The 25,709-nt window shown below is 41.9% G+C and overlaps 1 protein-coding gene across 16 annotated transcripts in view; it reads right to left on the bottom strand.

Annotated features, from left to right (window-relative positions):
• The window catches only part of GIT2 (GIT ArfGAP 2), a 49,389-nt gene that overhangs the window by 8,353 nt on the left and 15,327 nt on the right, over positions 1 to 25,709 (bottom strand). For 3 of the 16 annotated variants that reach the window (XR_005831692.1, XM_040619779.1, XM_040619787.1), the window contains 11 exons: positions 22,332 to 22,377; positions 21,158 to 21,209; positions 17,828 to 17,900; positions 17,514 to 17,611; positions 16,361 to 16,472; positions 12,834 to 12,976; positions 10,717 to 10,866; positions 6,883 to 7,131; positions 5,170 to 5,259; positions 1,118 to 1,200; positions 326 to 514 (listed from right to left, as the gene is read on the bottom strand). Coding sequence is in view for 15 of the 16 variants with exons in the window: in XM_040619779.1 (XP_040475713.1) it covers positions 326 to 514; positions 1,118 to 1,200; positions 5,170 to 5,259; positions 6,883 to 7,131; positions 10,717 to 10,866; positions 12,834 to 12,976; positions 16,361 to 16,472; positions 17,514 to 17,611; positions 17,828 to 17,900; positions 21,158 to 21,209; positions 22,332 to 22,377 (1,285 nt within the window). In the remaining variant the exon portion in view is untranslated. Of the gene's footprint in view, positions 1 to 325; positions 515 to 1,117; positions 1,201 to 5,169; positions 5,260 to 6,882; positions 7,132 to 7,688; positions 8,468 to 8,487; positions 9,946 to 10,716; positions 10,867 to 12,833; positions 12,977 to 16,360; positions 16,473 to 17,513; positions 17,612 to 17,827; positions 17,901 to 21,157; positions 21,210 to 22,331; positions 22,378 to 25,709 lie in introns of those variants that run through there. The other 13 variants (XM_040619781.1, XM_040619780.1, XM_040619782.1 and 10 more) reach the window with 13 other exon arrangements.

Below are 25,709 nucleotides of genomic sequence, written 5' to 3'. Positions count from 1 at the left end.
AGCTCTAAGGCAGCTTCTTTCTTTCCTCTCGCCGTCCAGCACCAGGAGTATCACTAGCCCTAAATAGGCTGCAATTCTATTTCTAGAGGCATCTGTTTCCAGAACACTTCATAAGAACACGGAAAATGGAAAATACCAAGTAAAAAACAAAAAAACACTGAAATTTACAAATTTGTTCTTAAGCCTATTATGCAAACCTGAAATTAAAAAAAAAAAACCTTAAAAAAATTGGCGTACTGAAAAAAAAAAATCCCTGTTCATAACGGAGCAGCATCTCTTCCGGAGCAGGTACATTTTTCCAGGCAGGATTTCCAAACCCCCTTACCTGTCATGTTTATTTTCTTGAGCTGCTCTTAAGAGCTCCTGTATGTTTTTGGTGATCTGTTCAGTCTTCCGGATGACGTCTTCCGTGCTGGGGAGGATGGGGCTTGGGGCTGTGTGGGGTTCCGCGGTATCTGGTACTGAGCCGTCACCTTGCCATACCATACTCCTCTGCCTTCCCTTTCTGCTTGACCTGTGACCATCAGAGAAGTGGCTAAATGTGACAGGTGCCTATTAGCTGCGTCTCTGCTTCTAGAAGCCAGTGCATGTGCATTTGCTGAATGCATGAGCTGGCTGCTTTTGTGGTTTCCTTTATCCTGTCTGGCAGGAGACTCACAGTGAGGCTGTTTCCTTAACAGGCAGCCACAGCTCACACGGCTGCTGCTTCATGCTACCACGGGGCTGGAAATTATGACTCTCAGAGAAAGGGTAAAGACAGGGAAAGGGAGGAAACAAGTGGAACAGCGAGGTTGTGTTGTTATAAAGCCATCCCTAAGCCAACCCATCCCTTGGGCTACAAATGTAGAATGTGACCTTATGCTGACTTAAGAGTACTGATTTTAGGCACATTATAGCCACTCAGAGACGTGTGTAATAGGCCGGTAAAAGAAAACCAGGCCCCTGGGGTAATAATAGGATAAGAGATTGAACTATGAACTTATGCCTCCATGTTTTACAACCTCGTGGGTCTGAAAATAGAGAGGAGGCATGCGGGGGATAAAGTACGTTTCCTGAGCACGGCTGCTAGGTCTCGGGTTTGAGAGCCCGCCCCAGGGCAGTCCCCCTGCAGCTGTACCCCGTATCATCTGGGTCCGTGTCATTGGGGGTGTTGTCGTAGTCACTTTCAGGTGTGCTGTTCTGCTTCTCCAGCCTGGATGCCTGCGAGAGAGAAAGGCAACACCTGTTATTTTCGAGCATGAGACATTTGGGAGACTTGCCTATGAATTGTTACCTGTTAGGCTACGTGGCCTTCGGGCTCCAGATCTCATTTGGGACAGGAGCCAACCCTTTACTGAAAATTTAGTAAAAGTTGAATAGGAGATCGAGAAATGATTTCTCTCCCTCTTGGCACATTTTCTTCTTAGCTCAGTGGCAACTCCATAAACAGACCCCGGGTATAAACTAACGCAAACATGCAAAGCAACACACGCACATTTAGTTCTCTAAGGAATATTAACTATAATACAATGCACACAGGCCAGCACTTACATACCCAAGACCTTCGGTGCTGGAAGCCAGCTGCAGATTATCTAGTCTAATACCAGATGAGAAACCAAGGGCCAAAAGAGCTGGGGGTCAAAGCCAAGGCCACAGAGTCAGCAGAAAACCAGCACCAAGAACCTAGGTCCTGTCTCCTACTATCTCCAGTATTCCGTGCCTGGGGCCCTGAGGATTGTCACTGCTCAAAACACTTAGGTCTCTCCAAGAACTGTCCTCAGACACAGTTGGTATGAGCCACACAAGAAAACCAAAATTATTAATTTATTGCTGCATGTTATTTGTGAACCGAAATCGATTAACCCAGCATGACACTTAGTTTCCGACCACTTTTGTTTCCCAAAACATCTATCCCTTAGAATATAAATATCTGATGCAATTGTGGACATGAAAAAATGAGACACAGATTCAAAAGAGGAATCCTAAAAATGTTTTGGGCAAACGTCAGCACAGTGAAGCATAGGCTCTTTCAGGGTGACCAAATTTGGAGGGGACCACATTCCCTTGAAGGGGACTATGTTAGTTCTGGAGTGTTTAATAGAAATGATTTTCCATCAGTATTTATTTTATCCACAATGTTTGGGAATTTCTTCATCTAGAACAGAAGTCAGTGGAAGCTGATTCAAAACCTAACCGGATTACCTTGCAAAATATAAATACGAGCTATTTCCACCTTTAGATCTTGAATTTAATCCAAGTTAATCAAAACATGGGACTAAGGAATTTCTCTGATGCTGCAATAAAATGTGGCTAAAGATATGGCTGTAAATGAAGATCCTTGTTCAAACCTATGGAGACTTTGTATCTCCATCCAGAAGAATGGCTAGCATACAGGAGGCCAGTTTAAGAGTCTAGATAAAGTCTAATTATTTGCTCCTTGCTGGTAATGCTGCTTGGCCCTCCAAAGGCCCGATGCAGACGCAGGGCTGCCAGCCTCAGGGTGGGGAAAGACTCCTTATTCATGCCGCATTTCACTTTACTCTCCCTATGGCCTCCCTTTCCCCTCCCAGGGCAAAGGCTCCTTTCCACTGTGTGCTGAGGTTTTCCCGTATTTCCGAGTGCTATTTGGTTCTAGCCACTCTTAATATAAGACACTTGCTCGGCTCCTAAAATTCAATGTGAACTCATGCTCCATCCACTCAAATTCATCTCGTAAATGATTTAAAGTGTTGGCTTGGAGCCATGCGGAGCGTCTGTAAAGCTAAATTCTATAAAACCTACTACAACCTTCCAGATCCCTGTGTTTACATCTCCTACCAGTAAGTAGTTCTGTTTTACCTGCTGCCTTATTCTGACCTGGCTTTATTGAGTTACTGGACACTGGAAGTGTAGCTGGAAGACCAAAGCTAGGCACTGTACCCCGTGCAGGGAACAGGGAAAGCAGGCTCTTCTAGAGGTGATCTAAAAAAAGCTCCCCCAAACAAAAATACCCCATCTTACCTTTCACAGGGAATGCTTATTTCCTTTAGTTTTTATATATACATGCACATACACATGGATGTTTGTATGTGCATGTGTGTACATGTGTGTATACACACACACATGCACATACAAAAATGAAGTGTAAAAAGCTTGCATTTAAATAATTATTCTAGAAAATTCATCCAGAGCTGCTCCAGTGGAAAAATCTAGAAAACAGAATTAAACCCAGAAAATCTCACATTTTTATGATCAACCTTTTTGCTTTCCTTGATATAAATGTGGTAATTACAAATCAAATGCATTACCCCACAATGATCCAAAGTACCAGGTTTCATTTAAACATTTTAGAAGAGTAACAACTCATGTATCTAACAAGTACTCTGGAAATGTTCCGCAAGCACAGAAAACAACATATAACAATAACCATCTGGGAAATCAGTTACTTACGAAGTGTTTCATCGTTGTCAACAAAAGGCATGGTACAGGATTTCAAATTAGCCAGTGTTTAATTTTAAGAAAATTATTGTAAACATGCAGAGCTAAGATTAAGACCTATTAGTTAAAGTGCTGCTCTGTCAAAGCTGTTAATAGGAAAGTTACCTTATAGCTGGTGCTGGTTCAGTTTACTGAACAGATGTGCAGTTTTCTCTGAACACAGACATGCCATAAAAGCCTAAACTCATGAGGAAGCTGTCAGGAACAGTCAAGATTATCAGTTTAAATGACATTAACTGTTAATCTTGCATAAAACTGTCTCAGCAAGCAGTCCCTGCAAGGATTCTCAAAACTAAAAAGATAGATTTTTTTTTTTAAACTAATTTCACAGTGGGCAAAAGAGGTTTACTTGACTCTTACTAGCAAAATTTCAAATGAGCTCTTTCATTTCTACTTAATGTCCCTTAGTTTAACTGAAAAATTACACTAAAAACACTGCAGTTCAATTTCAGAACTGTTCAGAAGACTAAGTATCATACAGCAAGAATTCCTTTTAATAGGCTACCTCCAAGTGTGGAAGAGAACCGCCAAAGGGCCTCGATGAACCATATGGCACTGGCAGTGGGAAAAAACGACCCTCTGTCATTCCTACTGATGTGGAGGGATTGGAAAAAAGCCTAGTGCAAACCCCACCCTGTCTGTGAGGCTACTGCCTCACCCACAGCCACCTTCCCTCCTCTCGAGTTGGGTCACACTACCCATCTGTTAAAGGAAGAGTGCGCCACGACCTGAATGCAGGCCTTCAAAGCCTGTGCACTGTCTCCACTGCTTTTCCAGGGGATGTCATGCACTCTTTGTGCGGGAAAGGATTTTTTTTTTTAAAGTAAGGCTCCACGCCCAGGGTGGAGCCCGACGTGGGGCTTGAACTCACAACCCTGAGATCAAGACCTGAGCTGAGATTAAGAGTTGGACGCTTAACCGACTGAGCCAGCCAGGCGCCACAGGAAAAGGATTTTTTAAACTGACAGTGCCTTTGGGAGCAGGAATGTCACCTGAATCCCTAGGACACTCTGACTTACCAAAACGCTGGGTCTAGAGGAGGTGCTTAATAAATACTGTTGTCTGCCTACTCTAAAAGGAGCTTACCTGAATGACACATTGTTACAGGGAATCATACATCAGCAAGCTGGACTTGGCCAACTCATTAAGTGAACAGCTCCACACTAATAGCTGCCACACCTCCAGTGCTGCCCCGTGTTGCAATTCTGCTGCGGGACACAGGGACTGCAAAACCTGCGTGTGTCAGGTATGACATGGACATAAAAAATGTCAACAGGCAAAAAAATAAAAAATAATAAAAGCATGATGTCTTAGTGTTTCAGTTAGCCCAAATATACTTCTGAGAACTGTTACTCTGGACAAATTTGACACAGTTGCCCTATTACAGTATTTAACCAGCAGCCAGCTAATTTTTTGATTGTTTAAGAAGATAGTATGCTCCGAATAAATGTTATAGGGTGAATTGCAAACTTTGTTAAATATTAAGTGAAACTGAGCAATGTGGGGTTAGACAAAAGGGAGACCGCCTCCTACAGACATGCGTGTGTGCGCACGCGTGCCCGCACGCCACTGTGCTGAGACACCTGGGGGAAGCACTGCCTCATGCAGGACAGAAGGGCAGTTAGTGGAGGGACAGGAGGGCCAGGAGAAGCACAAAGCGCCCAGGAGCACTGCCCCTCCTCCAGAGAGCAGACCGGTCAGAGTGTACTTAACCCTTCGGGTGCTTTCGTCCCTCGACCAGGAAAGTGTGGAGGGGAAGGAAGGCAGAGATGAAGAGGAGGTCACAAGCGCACTCCTCCCGATCTGGAAGGGGAAAAAGAAACACACTCGGGAAAATACAAAACAAACAAAAAACCCTACCACCTACCCTGGCTTCAGCCCGGGGCTTCCCAGTAAAAGAATCCTGAAAAGCAACTCACTATGTGAGCTCGATGCTGAAATTTCTGTGACAGCAGGCTTATTGCCATGCTAGCTGATGACAGGTCCCCAGAAATGTTTACTCCTTTAGTGAGATGCCTCCCAGAAACTACTTGGAATTTATAAAGCTACTTTTCCATAAGAGAAAAGATAACACCTAGCATAATTTGTTATTTTTGTTTTTTTTTTAATGGACAGCCTTAAACAAATATTTGTTTTTTAATCAGGATATACTTGAAATAAACTATATGAATGGTTCAGTTGGCATAGATTATTAAATCTACTCTTCAGTACAGATACAGAACTTTAGCAATAAAATGACATTGCATTCTAAATGTTTCTAAAATAAAAAAGTACGCTGTGAAAACTGACAAAGTTGTCTTTCCTAACTTTTGTTTTCAGTTATACAAAAACAAGATTCTTAAGTTAGTTCAGTGGCATTTCCGTTACACCAAATGTATCAAATCAATTGCTTTAGAATGTTTTAGCCCAAACAACTTGGAGTTGAAGTAACGGACACTCAGCTACAATATAACAACACTGACATTAAACCGCACTGAAGCCTGACAAAATTAAACTAAGGTTTCATTTACTAGGCCATATCCTTTACTCTGCATTTACTCTGAGAGGAGAATTTTTGGGAAATGCCTATAAAAATCTGAAGAAATAACTTTCACATTCATAAAAGATAAATACCACTCTCTGAAAACACATAAGTTCCAAATGTCTGTAACATTTTGTCAAAAGATGGGTTTTTAAAATAAATCCAAAAGAAATGTAACATTTGAAAACCTCACAACACGATACTTATTCCACTGTGAAACAAGATGGTTAGCAGCTTGTTACAGAACGCAATCTTTGCCATACAATCCTGGTAAAATCAGTATAGAGGTTTTACATTTCCCGTTTATGAAATGACAGAGCAACATTTTCTCCACGAAGGGGAGGAGGGTGTGCAGAAGCTAAGCAGGCAGGCTGACCACACATGGAGAGGCTGCGGAGACCTGGAGGCTTCCAGACCTACGCTGCACGCCCAGGCCGCAGACACCACCTGCTCCACCGGGAGGGGCAGAGAAGGCACCCTGAGTTCTAAGGGCTCCATCTCATAGAGGGGTACCTATCTGTCTACCTCAAAGAAGATGGCACTTACTTTTGCTGGTGACGTTTACACCATTTGTTTTTAGAAGTGGGGTAGAAAGCTTGTTACAAAAAAAGTTCCAGTACTGGCTGGCTGGGAAAGAGATTATGGATATGAGGGAGAAAAGGGGGGCGGGGCTGAACAGGAGCCAGAATCCTGAACTTTGTCGGAAAACTTTCAGCCAATGGCCCTGTCTGCTTGTGGGAGTATAACAAGCATCTGTTGACATGTTAATACAGCAAACACAAGGATAACTCTCCTAGCCCAAATTGGCAAAGCAGAGACACAGGGATCTGCAGGTTCAGAAGAGGGAATGCAGGAGTCAGGCTGGACAGAGAGTGAACAGCGGAAGCGCCAGTGGTGTTACTTACGTGCGCGGGGAAAGGCTGGAGTCTCGTCCTGCTCTCTTCGGGGTGGTTCACTTCTCCCATTGGGAGATATGGTTTTTGACCTGATCCCGTCTCGTACATGGACATGGGCCTACTGCCCCGGGCAGACGGACGTCGCTTTAAGGAAGAGTGGTTGGAAGTGTCTGTGTACTCAGAACCAGTTTGCACCTGATATATATTGGTTGTGGCCTGTTTCCTGAGGTTCGAATTTTCACTCTGGAGTGTTTGAAGCTGAAAGAAATGTTTGGCAGTGGGACGGTGTTTTTCTATAGCAAGCAGAAAAAGCAAACACCAAGTAAACGCATACAACTACCAGCTCTAAACAGTAAGAACAGTAACAGCTAGCTGGGTTGAAAGTTACAGGCAACTACAAACAAGAACTCGCTCTTCTAGAATGAGTGACACGCAATCAACTCACTTCATCACTCGAGCAAATTAAACAGGCTTGACTTCTCATTGTGGAAAAGTTATAGTTTGGACTTTTTAAAAATGAAATGTCTAACCACTTAAAAACTGATCATGGTGGGCCTGGGAGATGTTTGCAGGCGGGCCGGACTCTGGATTCTTCTAAGGGTGTTTCAAGCAAGAGCTTGAGATCATGAAGATTTAGGTAACCTGCTTTTCAGATGAGCCCTGAGCAATTTGCAAATGCCAAAAATGCCAGCAGACACCATGGAAGCAGCACAAGGATAACCAGAGTTGCTTTGCAAAGCCAGAAAGACAGTGAAGTTCAGCTTATGAAATATCAGATGGGCTACTGCTTCCCAAAAAGCCAACAAGAAAAATTATGATCCACAAATTTTTATTACAGAATACTCTTGATATTCCAAACAATTTAGAACTTCTTAAAAAAGAGAGGGAATCGAATCATGGCAAGTTTGCTATATTAACATATCACGAAGGAAACTGAAGGCCTAGTGAACTATGTTAACATCTTCGCCTGAATGCTCCACGTAGCACGCTTGCTTCCCTCTGGTGATCGATCAGCTGTCAGCCAGGACCGGAATATTTGGCCTCTCTCTCTCTCTCCTTTGGCTTTGTCACCCAAAAACGCGACCTCGGCGGTGTCAGCTTTAAACAGTCTAATCTGCCTGGCACCACCCTATTTTAGTTAGAGGCTGACACTTGGAGACCCTGATTGCTCCTTCCATTCCTCACATGCAGGCTGCTTCATGGTGTTTGATGAATTAGAGTTAAGGGATCAGCAAGGAATCGTGTTACTCCTTAGCGTCTGGCATTTGAAACACAATTAACTGAGTCCCGTCTGCACAGTGTCCTTCCCCTCTGGTGCTCCTTCATGTTCCATGACATTTTATAAGCTGGGTGTGGTGTAAGTTCAGCTGTCTACTCTTTGACAGAGACTGTAAACTCTGACCAAATTCCCCACCAGGGCCGAGGCTTAAGTCCGCAAGCCAATGTATTTGCACCAGAAGATCATTACTTTTTCAACAGCAAACCCATTCAGTGTTAGGAGTTACTTTCAATTTTTATTTAGAAAGCACCGATCTGTGAATAATACACCAATAGTGGCTGCTCCTCTTCATTAATTAGCATCTTTTCCAAGCAGCTGTTAAATATGAAAGATCAGATACAAATCATGCTACTTTGTCAACTACAGATACACAAACTTTTACCTAACTTTGAAATAAAACCAACACATCTTTGCAAACAAGCAAATTCTACATACTTTATAGTAATAGTGCCAAATTTTTGTTACAGTCTGCCTTATACTGCTTTGCCGCAGAAACACCCTCATTTCTGTTTTTTCCAAGTATGATCCACTAAGGAACGACAGAGTGCTTCTATACCACAAAGGCTTACAGGGCATAACTTCTGTTTGCAACTCAGTTTCCAAAGAAAGAACAGCTGCGAAGTGACAAGCAGCCACTGAAAATTCCTACATTCCAGGATAGAGACAAGCATAAGGTGCCTGTCCAACTATTTATTAGGGAGCCCACGTCCTAAAGTGAAATGGACACAGTCCAGAGAATGAGGAGCAGAAGTGACACCTGCCCCTCCATGAACGACTAGGGTGTCTGGTCACGGGCCTGTCTATGTAAAAGCCTTCTCTCAGTTTTGCCTTGAAATCTGAAACTTCATCTTAACACTCGCCACGCCGCTAAAACATCCAGTGTGGATTTTACTTGAATTTTTTTGATGAGCATAAATTCCTTGTCTCAATTTTTAAAAAATTTTAGTCCTCGGTATTTAGAGAGATGTCCTAGAATAAATTTGATTGATGCCAATCTTAATAAGAATCAGACTACATGTGTTTGTTTGGAAGGAGTATAACAGGAAATGAGAAGTTACAAGTAATTCAATAGCTCCAGAAATCAAAAGCGTTTCTAGGAATTGAAGAGATAAACCATGAGCAATGGCAAATAATTTCACTCTGCATTTCTTAAAGCTCAAGACATTTGCTTTCAGAGATAGGAAGTTATCTCTGGCAATTTCTACAAATACTAAAGGTGCATTATAGCAAAAAAAAAAAAAAAAGTGATGCTTAGCAGACTGATTTACACTGGCAAAGTCAACATGTTTCAGAAAAAGTCAACCTCAACAAAAATTATTAGTTCAATTAATGGGACAAACTGTAATTCATTAAACAAAAGATATTTCAGAAAAGACAGAAAAAGTGCAAGCCCTGTATGATACAGCAGAAGGGCTCTTGGTTTGCCCTGTTCACGGCTGCACGCCAGCTCTAGATGGGGCCAGGCTGGCCCAGGACAAGGGCTGAATGAAAATCTGGTTGATCTTTAGGTAGTATTATAGGTTTGCGGCCATTTATCTCAAAAAAGTGATCTAGAACTCCACACCAAGAGAATCCCAGACCAAGTCCCAGGCGAGAGAGCACTGTGGTGTCCTTCCCTGACAGGCAGAGGGGATGGAGCTCTTTCTAGTTCCTTGGGCTTCCTTTAGGGGACATCTCTGGGAAGGGCCCAGCCACAAAGGGAGTGCACCTTGTCCTCTGTTCTTGATAATGATTCCGAAACATTACTCTTCAAATGGAAGAATTAAGACACAGATACATACTTCATTTGGTTTCTGTTTAAGGGAAGTACACAAATTTTGGAGAGAACTGAATGACAGGGACAGCCTTCTCATAAAGAGTTACATACATAATCCCCCTCTTAAGCATATTCCTTCGTACTAGTAGCCCCACACTCCTTTTAGAGATTAATATATTCGTATATTTCTGACTCTCCCAAAAGGCAGTGAACGAGAAAATGCCGGGCAAATGGGATTGTTTCTTACTAGTGCAAATGAAGATGTTTTCTTGATTTATGCCGTCCCTACTCTGCGGTGGGCCCTGCTCTGAGGACATCAGAAATTATTAAGTACTGGTGAAAAACAGCAGGGATGTGGGACAGAACTGCCAGAGCTGGGCAGGTAACAACTGAGAAAATGAGTGAGCAGGGACGGCACCCTCTGCACGGAGCGCTGAGAAGCACAGACGCCTGTCCAGGCCTTTTATCTGCTCTTTGTGGTGTGATTCTTTAGAATGAGCCACAGGAAGGCGTGCATCCACGGAGGGGCAAACAATTCCCAGGAAGCACGGAGCAGAGCAAGGGTGGCTGCAACTAGGTTTTTACATGCCACCTGCCTGGGAAATTTACTCTGGATTTATTTCTAATCAAAACCACTTTGTCTGAAATACCCAGATACATACTGTTTCCAAAAAGTTTGGCCCAAAGGTTTTTAGGTCTGTTACAATAATTGCTTTTCTCCCCTTTGCCCACCAGCAGTGTGCCTGGGGTTCTTCCTTACACTACGGGGTTAAAGAGTCAATCATCCTGGCATTTATTAACGTGTTACCTTTTTCTGCATAATTCTCAGCTCGTCACTCAAGTTGTTATTCACCTTCATTAGCTGCTGTATCTTGGCCTCAGAAGCCACTAGAGCGTTTTTGACCTCCATAAATTCCTGCACAGTGACTGGTCCATCTGATAAATCTGAATCTAGGCTCTAAAAATAAATCGGGGAAAATGTTCACAATTTGAGATGACGATAACATTCAAGACTCACAGCTAAAGAATTTCAAATTCTGACCATGCCAGCTGGACTGCAAAATTAATCAAATCAAATCAAGGCTTCTGGGAGGAACGCAAAAATAAAACATAAAGGTATGGTTATTGTAATATCTGAAAAATATTAGAGTCAATATTTTCTAACAGAACAGGGAGTGCGGCCACGAATCTAGTCTGACGAGACTCTCAGTGTATGTCTTGTATTGCCTGCCTTTCTCTTGCTCGTTCCTTTTTCTTTAATTCGTTCTTTCAGTAACTCCTTCATTCTAACCTATTTGAGCATCAGGCAGTGTTCTAGGGACTTGGGATATATAAAAAAATAAAGATTCCTGCTTTCATGGTGTTTATACCCCAGCAGAGAGGGAGAGGGACAAAACAGAAATAAGTTACTACATAGTATGACAGCAGATGACAAGTGCTGTAGAAAATAGAGAAAATGGAACAGGGTGAGGGGCTGAGGACAGAAACAGGGTTGAAGGTGGGTGCCTTTTAATGAGACAGGTGGGATAAGCCTTTGGGTAGGTGAGACATGCCAGAAGGACATTAGTCCAGTGGCTGTCTGGAGGAGGAATGTTCTAGCCAGCAGCAGAGCTTAGCTAGAGGGAGCAGGTGTGCAAGGCAGAGAGGAGGACGCCAGTGGGTAGGATCCCGTCATGAGTTTGGCTTTTGCTCTGAATCTGGTGCTTCTGGGGACACTGTGCAGGGGTGTATCAGATGGGACAAGTGACTCTTGCTATCCCCTCTGCGTTCCCCGTATCTACTGATGGCACTACCCTTCTCATGGTCATGTGAGCTGGACAACTCTGGACACATCTTCTCTAAGTCTACATCCCCGCTTCAAACATTCGAACTTACTGCTGAGACCTCTTTATCTGTCTTCCTGTTTGTCCTTTCTCAAATGTTTGCTGAGCTCCTCTGTGGGCCAGGTCTGGGGCGAGGTCCTGGGGACTCAGCAGCAGGTGGATCAGCGGGCCTCCGCTGCCTTCTCCTTGGGCCCACACTCACTCTGCTACTGTGACTTCCCTTCCATCTGGACGCTTTCAGCACAGGCCCCAGGGTGGCCTCTTCAGCAGTACCCCAACTGGGTTTCCTTCCTCTGCTCTCTGACCTACCAAGAACAGCCCTCCCCAAAGAGAGGAACCAAAATTGCTGACCGTCGCCCTCCTGCCCTACTTAAGAGCTTCCTGGGCTCTACACTGCCTGCCAAGGTGTGGACTCTTCCGTCTGACGTCATGTTCCTCTATGGTGGGACCCCTGCCTTCTGCTACAGCTGTGAGTCCCACTCCTTTTAGGCTGTTTCTACACAGGAGCGGGTGCCGCCAGATGCCCTCTTTCACCTTCTCTCTTCCTAGACCACCTTCCCCTGCCTCTCCACATACCTAATCCCATGCATCCTTTAAGGCACATGTTGACAGACATCCCACTTACACGGCCTCCCCCCCATCCCAACACTTGTGCTCGCCAGCAAGCTGGGTCTCCTCTCATACCTCTACTCCTGGCTTCTGTTTGTAGTTCTTATGACTTCTATCACTTTGTACCTCTGACTGCAGTTCTCTCTCCTACTAGGCAGGGACACCCTCATAGGAAAGGGACTAGGCCTCACTCGGGAGAGTATGATCCAGAGAAGTCACCTGGTAAACATTCGCTGAAGGAATAAAACACATCATCCCTCCTCACAAGTTTTATAAAATGACATCTGAGGCAGGCCTGTGATTCAGCAATCAACTTAGGGACAGAGGACACCCTATTTTAAAACAATGTACCTTGCTGGCCCAAACTAGTAGTAAACCCAACTTTACCTCCAGAGCACTTTTCACAGTGGTTTACAAATAAGGAGATTATGCAGGAGGGAAGATTCCAAAAAGAAACATGCTCTCCCTTTCTGCGAGCACCGTGTCACCTCACCTTCTGCCTGTTTGCTTTGCTTGCAGTAGCTTCCAGATCCGTGTCTTCGTCTGAGGCCACACTGTCATAGTCTGGCTGGTCATTGTCTTGACTCTCAACACTGTGCTGGTTACTGATTGTTTTCAATATGAGCTCCACATTGTCTATCAATAGAAGCAAATAACTTTTCTTCAGGCTTAAAAAAACTTTTTCCCCCAAAATCCACTGGGAGGATTTTTGGGTTTAGCCATTTAAAGACTAAAAGAAAACGACAGAAATAACACTGTTATATTCACACCAATATAGGAATCATAGAGCAAGTAATGGACCAGACAGAGGGCCAACTATCAACTGCACAGAGGCATTTCAGCATCCTCCTGGGTCACTCATCAATGTGCCAATTGCGGAGGCACGCTCCCGAGTTTCTCATCATTCCGGGAGACAGAGTGTAGTTCCAAATCAGGGAACGAAAGCCACAACTAGTGGGAGATTAACTGTGCTTCAATTTTTTTTTAAAGATTTTATTTATTAATTTGACATAGACAGCCAGCGAGAGAGGGAACACAAGCAGGGGGAGTGGGAGAGGAAGAAGCAGGCTCCTAGCGGAGGAGCCTGATGTGGGGCTCGATCCCAGAACGCTGGGATCACGCCCTGAGCCGAAGGCAGGCACTTAACGACTGCACCACCCAGGCGCCCCAACTGTGATTCAATTTAACTGCAACTTGTTCACAAGGTAATGTCACTGAAAGGAGACTCTTAAGATGGAGCCTAGAAACTTGGTGCTCAAAGAACAGGTACGCTGGCATTAGTTGGCTGACTGCCAGAGAGAAAGGAGAAAACCGAACAACCCAGTGGACACACACACACCAGGAAGGTATGGTCTACAGGGAAGCAGGGATGATTCCATAGGCTCTAACATGTTCTGAATAAAAGATTTCACAAATTATCCAAGTCTCTCTAACTTCTCTGAGGCAACTAAGTCAAGCTGACCTCTGATTTCCAATATTATTTCTGGATATTTTGATGGGTAATATCTGGGTGATAAATTATAGTTACTCAAAAGGAATTTAAATTTTTCAAATGGATGTATCACCTGATTTACAGAAGTAATACTCAATATAGAAAATCTGAGAGTCGCCTGGGTGGCTCAGTTAAGCGTCTGCCTTAGGCTCAGGTCATGATCCCAGGGTCCTGGGATTGAGTTCTGCATTGGGCTCCTTGCTCAGTGGGGAGCCTGCTTTTCCCTCTGTCTGCCTCTCCTGTTTGTGCTCTCTCCCCCCTCTCTCTCCGTGACCAATGAATAAATAAAATCTAAAAAAAAAAAAAAAAAAAAAAAAGAAAGAAAAGAAAATCTGAAACTAATGGTAATCAGTCATAGCCATTGATTTATTTTGGTCCATACCTTTCCAGTCTTTTCCCTAAACATATACATATAAAGAGTCTACTTCATTACTTGCAGTTGGTATGGTATATAACGTTGCTATGAAGCCTGAATTAGCAAATCTTGAACCACCATTCGGAGAGAAAACACAGGGGCAGGTTCCGGCCAGCCTTTACTCACAACATCTTTGTCAACCGATCAACACAGAACCTTACTTTATGTGCGTTTCTGTTTAGACACCATTTTTAAAAAACATTTATTTATTTGAGAGAGAGAAAGAGAGAGTGTGAGTGGGGGGAGGGGCAGAGGGAGAGAATCTTTCAAGCAGACTCCTCACTGAGTATGGAGCCTGACATGGGGCTTGATCCCACAACCCATGAAATCATGACCTGAGCCAAAGGCAAGAGTTGAACGCCGAACTGACTGAGCCATCCTGGCGCCCCCCAGTTCAGACACCTTTAATACACGCTGTTGATTCATTAACATTGAACTCACAGCCAATAGCACCACAACTCATGTTTGAGTGAAGCTTATCTAATACAGGCATTTTCTCTGTCAGGCACATCACAGCGTTCTTGTGCTTGGGAGCCCCAGACCGCACTTTAGCACTATGCTTGGGGGCCATCTTAAACAGCAAAATCACCAACAAAAGGACAAAAATATAAAAATGTGGTACTGAGTAGACCTAAAAAGGACACTGTTAACAGTATGACAGTTGAGACAAAAAGGCATACAAATGGCCTTGTTCAATTTCAGCTGGGAATGTGTGTTTTGGGTGACTCAGATTTTCTGCCTTTCTGCACATGTCCACAAGTTACCGTGAAAGTGCTGACTTTGAGGTTACAGGTTTTAGTGAATAGATGAATTTGCAAATATGGCATCTGCAAATAATGAGGACTCATTATGTATTTATGTAGTACTGAATGTGGTATATTTGCTTGTGCACATGTATGTGTATAAATGTTTTCCTTACAAAAGGAAAGAGGATACTAAATATTTTAAAAAACTAATTTATTATTTCATATTATGTCATTATATACTCTTTGGGAAAAAAAGTCTGCACTGCTCAAATATGTGATTCTCACTACTCTATCATTTGTTTGTAATGTTTTCAGTGTTACATATACATATAACATCTCTGCTATTTTCCCCTCAAATTAACTAGAAATAGAAATACCAAATCAAAGAGTACATACATTTTGAGATTTCAAATTTATGTATGGACACTTACCATTGCACCTTCACCAAAATTTAGTACGTTTTCTCACAATTTGCTTATTCCTGATTGAACCAGTAAACTCAAGAACAAACTAATGTCAGTTAATGATTACTGTCTTTGGGGAATACTACGCTAACTGAAAACTTAGTTTTTATGGTATGTATTTCTTCTGTTTAAGTGTTTTATAATTAAAAATGTATTACTTCTGTAACAAGAAAAAAACCAGGAAGTATATCCTTAACAGAGATGGGGAAGAAGTATGTTCTTAAGCACAGTCAGGACGCTGAGCTACTGAACAAGACTCAACAGGGCATCTCGGAAATAGGGCTCGGTGCCCTCTACAATTTTAAACCACAAAAATTCTCACTGTAGACATCTAAAGTTTACAGTAACAAATTTTATTATTTAGAGCTCAGTTCTGTATGTAAGCAACAACAGGAGAGCTGAAGTATCAATCAAGGGGGCTGATTTTTCTTCTGCCCTTTAATAAGATCTAAGTCAGACTTCTGGGTTAATTTTAGGACGCAATTTTATAGGGAAGATAGATAGGTGATCTAAAAGGAAAAAACGTGTATCGGATAAATCTGAATAGCAGTTAATAACACTGGAATACTTATAATTCATCAGGGTTCAAAAAGGTAAACTTTTCATGATGACTGCTTTAATTAAATAATTTTTTTTAAAAGATTTTATTTATTTATTTGAAAGAGAGACAGCCAGCCAGATAGGGAACACAAGCAGGGGGAGTGGGAGAGGAAGAAGCAGGCCTCCAGCGGAGGAGCCTGATGTGGGGCTCGATCCCACAACGCCGGGATCACACCCTGAGCCGAAGGCAGACGCCCAACGACTGCACCACCCAGGCGCCCCTTAAATTATAATTTTAAATTTAATACCTGTGTCGGGTTTGGAAGGCCAAAGAAGCAAATTTTAGCGGCTTGAAACAGTTACCTTTTGAACCAGAAAGAGGACTGCCTTGCTGTCTCCTCTTGGCGTCGCTGAGAATGTCGATGACCAGTGTGGCAAACTCATGGGCGTTAAACCTAGCGAGTTTCTGTCTGCCCTGAGAGTGAGAAAATAATTGGAAATATTTCCAAATGTGAAGATATATGCGTGGATATTCACATAAAACCAATCACACTGTTGTTAGACTTAAGCAAGTCTCCCAAGCAAAGACTTCCGAGCATGATCAAAATATCACCGTAGCCTAGGGGAGGCACACATCAATGTTTTCCTTGCAAATAGAGTAGAGACATCTATATAAGAGAACTAGATAACACCTTGCATTTATTTTTGTAAACAAAACCAAAATGTTTCTACCTGATGCTTTTTTTCCCATTATCAATTCAGTTTTAAAGCAGACCCAGTAATGAAAAATTAATTTGGAAGAACATTTTAAAATTTCAAGATAAAGTTATAGCCTAGATGCTGGGACTCCATCATTATATACAACCGTTAATCAATAACAATTAAAAGGCCTTCCCAGTTTACTCAACTTTTCTCCTCCTGACAGAGGCTTAGGCTGTTTTTAATGCTCTGTTATTTTGTACATTGCTTTGATGAAAATCACTGTGCATAAATCTTTGTTCTTTTTATTTTATGAGCACATATTCCCAAATAAGGATTACCTGTGGGAAAAGGACAGCCTTAATTTTGAGGCTTTTAAAATCAGTTAACAAACTGCTTTTTCTGAAGTCTACAGCAATGTAAACTCTTACCTATAGCATAAGAAAGCCCATTTTGCTACATCCTTACCAGCCCGGGGTATCCTTTACTACGTTATTAATTTGATTGATGGAATTTTAACGAATGCCTTTAGGCTACTTTCTTGGATTACTAAAAAGGTTAAACATTTCTTCACATTTGTAAGCCATTTGTATTTCTTCTGTGAATTATTTTATATTCTTTTCCAGTCTTCGATTTACATTTATTGCTTTTCTTGTCAATTCCTTGTGTTGTGTGTGTGTGTATGTGGGCGGGTATAAAGGACATTAACACTTTAATCAATCAAAAAATTTAAAATACCTGTCCTGGGAAAATTAAATACCATACCAGCCATTCCCAAAGTAATTCCACTGGTTACTTCTCAGACTCAGCCACTTGCCTGGTTCCGTGTTGAAGAGTACTCAGGATTGACCGGAAGGAAGGGGACGACAGTTGTCTCGGTTACCAGGGTGCTGTGGTTTTGCGTGGCAAGCCAGACTAGCCAGAGGAAAGAGCAGAGATAGAATCTTATCACCACGGGTGTGGCACTGCTTCTTGGAGAGCTCCCGTGTCACGTCACGAGGGAGACTCAGGGAAGCACACTCCAAAACCAACATACACAAAAGTAAACGTCGACACACGCATCGCCAGGACAGTAGAAATACTGCCCAGTGACAACAGAAACTTATAAGAGAAAGCCACACGTTCAGTCACCTGCATCGGTCTCTCGCCTGTCAACTTCATCGTACACATCCATGGCAAGTTCTTCAAACAAATGATTACTTAGCTGCAAGTAAAAAAAAGATCAGGAACACAAGGGGCAAGGATTAACGCTAGGAGAATGAGTGGGCACTGTGACTTATTCACCCTTTAAACTCCAATGTCTTATCCAAAGCCAGTGCTTAGTAAATACCCACTGTTAAACAGACAATAACATTTCCAAAATAGTACAGATCCTCTAGAAATATCTGCCTCCCACAGCAGTCTCACTCCTTTGTGACAGGCAGACAGGGGTGTGCTACAAAGGAGGCAGAGTCATCTGAAATGTAGAGTCCAGTTCTCGACTCTCCATGTGACAGCACCCTTTAAAGGCCCCTCTTGTGCTCTTGAGCATTTGTTAGTGCCCCCAAATAGAAAGGATCCTAAACCCTCGGTGTGATATTTGAGTTTCTGCCATTGCAGAAACTACCACCCAGTCTTCAGTAAGTCTCTTTGCTATATTCTTCAGTAAGCAGGCCTCCAAATCCCGGGAAGGACTAAGCACCCCCCACAAAGGACAGCCTGTCTCATCAGCGCACCGTGCAGTGTCAGCCAGCAACACAATCTCCGCACACCGGCTGGCAGCCACTGGGATGGGGAGGACAGTTAGGGTCTTCCTCAATGCCGTTGAGGCTAAGCCTTCACCAGGATGGCTCCAGCTCTCTGCACTCTCTTCCTCATAAAACACACCCTGATGCTTGGTGGCTGTCACTTTTTAGTTGACACTGAATTTTATTTCCTCTTGTGTTATGTCCACACACAGTACCTGGCACTGAGATGGGGCCCAGTAAATATCCAGTCACACACTGACCAGAAGGTATTTTATGTGGCAATTTAAAATGATGGCTACACAGACCTCAAGGGAGTTGTTAAAATGGGTACACTGTTGGGTAAAAGGAGGGGGATATAAAATTCTGCAATTATGATTGAGCTTCTGTTCAAAAAAATGATATGCATATAAAATAAGAATGAGAGGAAATATATCAAAATATTGAGCTCGAATCCATTAAGAATATAGTGAGTGAAGATGATTCCCCCTGTCCATTTTCCACATTTTCTCTAGTGTGGTTAGTTTATATTTATAATTGAAAATAAACTCCGAGAGCCTTTTGCTGGATAAAGTGATGAGGAACTGGGAACTTGAACTTGCATCATAAATATACAGTCTCTTTCCAATAAGGGGCTACAAGCTAAGGTTATTTTTACTCAGTAACTACAATAGCAATACTGACTGAGGGCTTATATCCCAGGCACTGTGCTACTACCAACACATAATACTCACGACACCTCTACGAAGATAGGAACTATGATTATCCCACTTTACAGACAAGGAGACTGAAGCACAGAAGTTAGGAGCTTACCTAAAGTCACAAAGCCAGCAAGTGATGGACCCGAGATTCAAGGTTAAGTCTCTCCAAATGTTAACGCTTACTAATTTTAGAAATATATTAGCCTTGTATTTCTCTCAGCTTCTCATTAGGGAGGGAGATATTATAGGATAAACACTGAAGTGGCACTGGTCCAGCTGCCCCCGTGAGGAGGAGACCACAGGGTGGGGTTAGCAAGTAATAACAGCAGCCCATCCTCACTGAGCAGTTCAGATTTGCAGCCGCCGATGGATCATTAGCCACTTTCCAGGAGAGGACAACCAAGGCAGAGAGAGGTTAAGGAGCTTGTCAGAGATGAGCTCTGTGCCTGACCAGTCTGACCCAGAGCCCGAGTTCTTGAGAGCTGTACTCAGCTTCGTTCCACATATTTATGTAGTGCCGGCCACATGCTAGAGATAGGACAGACCTAACCCCAACTTTCATGCAGCTTTCAACCTAGCAGATGTAGGTCAGTCAAAGGGAGCTTAAGTATTACTAATCACGTTTGAATTATTTAAAATAAAAATTGGCTTATACACTCTAAGTAATTAAAAGGAAATCACAGACTATTTAGTGCTGATTCCAAAGCTTGTCATCTTAATCATCCTACCATATGACCTCCTTAATTTAAGAAAGGTGATAAAACACACAGACACACAAAACCACAGATACAGAACACAGACACAACAAATTGCATAAAATACATTTATTTCATATCACAGTAAAATACTAGTAACGATAAATTCATTTTCTGGAATTTTTAGTACTTAATATTATATGAAGTGCTAGTAAAGGGTCTTCTGTGAAAAGATGAACGAAGAGAAAGTCATACATTAGGGGAGAGACAATTTCAGTGTCAGGCTTGGGGAAACTCCCACCTATACTGTCAAGGTGGTCAGATTTCAGCTACTTGAATGACAAAAGGGCCAGAAGCTGGGAAAGCAGAACACTGCAGAAAGAGAAGACTCCTGGAGAGGACCTGAAGGTGGCCTCAGAAAGTGATCACCCAAAATGAAATAGTTAAAAACATTCGTGCATGTGCACACGCATGTGCACACGCATGCACACATGCAGGAGGAACCGGATGGAAAGCAAGGCAAAAACTGGACGGTGAGCACTGGATGACACCCTTCAAGGTCACAACAAGACGTTAAGAATCTTGGTTCTGATCCAGAGAGCTATGAGAACAGCCCAAGGCAAGCCATCTGGTGGTTGAAGTGGCTGGGGAAGCACCCTGGGGAGGCCTCATCTGCAGGGACCAAACTAAGAGGAAGCGTGCCCAGAGAAGGTGGTCTGTCGGGGCCTGACCGAGGCTGAGATGGGCAGGCTGGGAAGAGGGACACGCACGGAAGGGAGACTGGGCCCTGCAGAACCGGGTGACTCTAGGCACGCACCCAGAGCAGGACCACCGGCCCTTGAAAACAAACACTTAAAACAAACACTTAAAAAGCTCTGATGAACATGGCTATGCAAGACAGTGACGGTGGTGGCCCGAACCCAAATGGCAGCGAGTGGATCTGCGGCACTCGCCACTCCAACATCAGCTCATGTCTTTCCCTAGCGTCCTAGGTAGCTACCAGAAGGCATCCCTGCAAGTGCGTCCCACTCTTTTACACTGAGAGAAACTGGGGAACTCTCAGGAGGAGAAACAACTCCCTAATGTCAACAGTACAGTCTTCGATTTCGGAATGACACAGAAAAACACCATTACCTGAAGCCGAGCCAGTAAATCGGATCAACTAAACTTAATAGTACTTTCTGTCTCTTCTCTACATACTCGATGCTTTGCTTCGGATTTTCTAACATCCCAGAGTGTGAAACAAAGTCATCTGGTGCAGCAGGTAATGGGCTGAGGACAGGTATTAGCAGGATGCATGGTTTCCCATACTGAACTTCACTAGGAAACAGAGATACTCACGGATTGAAGTTTCTTCTTAGCAGCTTTTGCCAATTCAGACAAATCCAGGCTGCTAAGAAAATGTACAGAACTAATAAGCAAATAAATAAAAACTATTTTTATGAGCTCTGTAGAACATTAAGATAGCCAAGGTATCAAGACATTAATTAACAGTTCAGGGACATGGTCAGAAACAAAAATGCTATAGCCCATTAGAGTTAGCGACAGAACTTTGAATGTAAGAACTTGTAACTCCTTTTAGAAACATCATAGTCATGTAACATGGTACATAGAAAAGTAATCACTGAATAACTAAAAGACAAAAACTATTGATGGTTCCTCCCTAGGCCCTTTATGAGAGAAGTCATAAGTCTTGAAGTATCAAAACAAAAAAAAGTGACAGAAGGAAATATTAAAGCGCAGAATGTGAAAAACCTGAATGGCAAGATTACCTCTGGAATAGCAGCTAATTGTTTCACAAACGCTTGACAGTATTTGTGCAAAGGTAATTGGATAAATAAGGACTTAAAGTTCATTCCCGCCGCTGTGAACTCAGCTAACCTCACAGAGCAGGGGTCGGCAGATTATAGCCGATTTCTTTGTTCAGCCCATGAGCTATGCATGGTTTTTACATTTTTAAGCGGTCTGGGGGAAAAAACCCCAAAGCAAAAGAAAACTATTTCATAACATAGGAAGAATTATATGACATTGACATTTCAGTGTCCAGAAATGGAATTTTCTTGCAACTGATATGCCCTTCCTTTACAGAATGTCCACGGAAGCTTCCATATACAACGGGCAGAGCTGAGAAGCTGTGACAGAGACTGTATGGCCCACAAAGCCTATCTAGCCCTTAAAAATTTTGCCAATCCCTGTTATAGACAAAGAATATCCTCTCTTAAAATACAGAAATATACTGTGATATAACGTATAGACACAATATACTGTCACAACTGGCTAAAACTGTGACCATATCACTAACTCCAATTTTACTAGTAAATTTGTTACTTGTACTCTTTCAAACTTAAGTTTTACATGGTGGTTTACTTACAGCCGTCTTATTTCCAAATTGTATAGCCATAAAAGAGAAAAATGTATGGGCTTTGTTAAATACAAAGTATAATACACTTAAACACTATACAACCAAGGAAATAATAGTGACAGATAAAATTGATTGGTATTTCAATGGCCTTACCTGTCTGCCATTTGAGGTATTATAAAGTGCTGTCCATTTTTGTGATCTGAAACAGAAATCAAGCCAAAGTTTTGTTTATATAAATACTGGTAAGATCGATAAAGGAACACTACCATAATTTTCCCAATTTACGTTTTGCAATTAGTAGTTTCCCATAATTATGAATTATTTCGGGGGGTACCGAAGTTGTCAGATTGTCTATAAACTCTCTAACACCTGGCTGGTAGCAAGAATCATATTCCCATTTTCTTCTGGTACCAAGGTCCAGACATCATTAAGCAAAAAGCCTGTGCTCACACTAATCCTACACTTCATTCTTTCCCAGTATAACTGATGATCTTTAGTCACGGACAAAACTTTTAGGGAGCTAAATTAGCTCAGAGTGGGCTTTTATCCGCTCTCCATGTGGGTTGGGAAAGCACCCTTGGGCTTTGGTGGCTCACCTTCAAATTATCAATTAGCACAAAACCATCAGGGCTGGGGCAGGGTGGTATTGGCAGATCTGGGTGTGGCTTCCTTCTCCTACAATGATTACGGACCCAGTCCCAACCCAGCTTCTGGAGGACATTGATCACAGGCCAAGAATAAAAAGCCATTATGAACATTCACATACAGGTTTTTGTGTAACCATCAGTCTTTGCTTCTCTTGGATAAATATCCAGGAATGGGACTGCTGGGTTATGTAGGTATTAGGTAAATGCGTATGTAACTTGTTAAGAAACTACTAGACTTTTTGGCAGAGTAGCTCTATCATTTGTTTTCCAGCCAGCAATGTAAGAGTTACAGTGGCTTCGCATCTTCCCACTCGTGTTGTCAGTTTCTTTGGCAGGTTTTAAAATTTTAGTCATTCTAAATAGGTGTGTAGTGGTGTCTTATTGTGCTTTTAACCCGCCATTTCCTTAATGGCCAATGATGCTGAGCATCTCACTTCTTGTGCTTATCTGGCATCTGGATATGGTCTTTGCCCAGTTTGTATTGGGTTGTTTTCTTACTGTTGAGTTTTACATATTTAGATATAGACATTCCGGACCCAAGCCCTTTGTTGGACATGTGATTTCCTAGTATTTTCTCCCAGTCTGTGGCTTGTCTTTCCACTCTCTTAATTGTAGCTTCTGCAGAGCAAAAGCTTTCAATTTTGATGAAGTCCAATTTACCAGTATTTTCTTTTATGGATTGTGCTTTTGGTGTTACATCTAAACATTTTACCTAATCCAAGATCACAAAGACTTTCTTCTGTTTTCTTTAGAAGTTTTATACTTTTAGGTTTTACCATTTAGATCTATGATCCATTTTGACTTAGTTTTTATACCAGGTGGGAGGTACTGAAGTTTGTATTTCTGCACATGGATGTCTGGTTGTTCGAACACCATATACTTAGACTATTTTTCCTCCACTGAATTGCCTTTGCAACTCTCAAAAAAGTGACTGAACATATTTGTGTGGGTCTACTTCTGGATTCTACTGTTTCACGGACTTGTACCTCTATCTCTTCTTCATAACCACGATCTTGAGCTCAGCAGAGCTTTACAGCAAGAGTTAAAATTGGGTAGTGTGATTCTGCCCACATTCTTCTTCTTTTGCAAAACGGTCCCATTCTAGTTCCTCTGCTTTTCCACGTAAAGTTCAGAATCAGTACATCTATGTCCACAAGAAAATCTTTGAATTGCATTAATTTTACAAATCAATTTGTGGAGAATTGACATGTTAACTCTACCGAGTATTCCAACACATAAACACAGTTCTCTCTCCACTGATTCAGGTCTTCCTTGCTTTCTTTCAGCAGCATTTTGCAGTTTTCAGCATGCAGATCCCAAGAATATTTTGTCAGATTTATTCCTAAGCCTCTAATTTGGAGCTATTATAAATGGCATTGTTTTTCTAGCTTATTTCCAATTTTCTACTGATAATCTATAGAAATATGATTTTTGATTGTTTCCCTTATATTCTGCAATCTTGCTAAGCTCACTTACTAGTTTTAACAATGTTACTGTAGATTCTTTGGGATTTTCTACACAGAAACCATCTTATTTATGACTAGTTGGTATCTCTTCCATTTCTATCTGTATGCCTTTTATTTACCTTGCCTTTGTGCAATGCTGAATAGGAATGGTAGGAGTGGACATCCTGGCCTTGTTTGATACTCAAGCAGCAGCATTCAATCTTTCATCATTAAGGATGGTGTTAGCTGTGGGTTTCTAGAAATACTCTTTACCAGGTTAAGGAAATCCCTTCTATTCCAAGTTTGCTAAGTTTTTTCTTATGAAGGAATGCTGAATTTTATTAAATGCTTTTTCTGCATCAACTGGTAAGATTGATGGTTTTCTTTTCTTTTAAAGATTTTATTTATTTATTTGACAGAGAGCCAGCCAGCGAGAGAAGGAATACAAGCAGGGGGAGTGGGAGAGGAAGAAGCAGGCTCCCAGCGGAGGAGCCTGATGTGGGGCTCGATCCCAGAACGCCGGGATCACGCCCTGAGCCGAAGGCAGACGCTTAATGACTGAGCCACTCAGGTGCCCCAAGATTGATGGTTTTCTTTTTCTAGTCTGTTAATATGATGAATCACATTGATTTTCAAATATTTAATTAGTTTTGGCATCCGGAAACCCTACTTGGTTATGATACATTTATCATATATATATATATACACGGGTTCAATCTGTTAACATTTTGTTGAGGATTTTGGTGTCTATGTTCACGAGGGCTATTTTTTTTGTGCTGTTTTTGCTGGGTTTGGTATCAGGGTAATGGTGGCCTCACAAAATGACTTCGGAATGTTCCCTACCTTTTTATTTTCTAAATATCATGTAGAATTGATGTTATTTCTTCTTCGAATGTTTGGTAGAATAGTCTCATTTTATGTGCAAAACTTTGAAATGTGAATTCCTAACACTTAAAAGTATCTACTAATAATCGTAATTGCAAAGCCAGCAAATCGCACAAGTCATAAAACATATCTGTTGAATTGTTACATGGCAACAGTTTCAGCCGATTCACAGTACTTACCAGTGAAGTCATCTAGGTTGGAGTTTTCTTTAATGGAATGTTTTAAAATACAAATTCAAATTCTTTAAAATGTAAAATTATGTATTTACATTATCTCTTTCTTCTTGGGTAGGTGGTTGATAGTTTGTGGCTTTCAAGAAATTGGTTCATTTTATCTAAGTTGTCTAATTTGTGTGCACAGTTACTTATATAATATGGCTAGACATTTATTAATTTCATTGATTTTTTTTCCCAAAGAATCAGCTTTTGGTTTCATTGATTTCTCTCTACTGTTTTCCTTTTTCAATTTCATTGAGTTCTGCTCTTATCTTTATTATTTCCTACCTTCTGCTTGCTTGCGGTTTACTCATCTTTTTGGATGAGTAAAATAAGCAG

This window comes from Ursus maritimus, unplaced genomic scaffold, assembly GCF_017311325.1.
Source record: "Ursus maritimus isolate PB19 unplaced genomic scaffold, ASM1731132v1 scaffold_33, whole genome shotgun sequence".
NCBI lineage: Eukaryota > Metazoa > Chordata > Mammalia > Carnivora > Ursidae > Ursus > Ursus maritimus.
The sequence above is the reverse complement of the archived record's forward strand: the minus strand, read 5'-3'. Positions and strand labels throughout refer to the sequence as shown.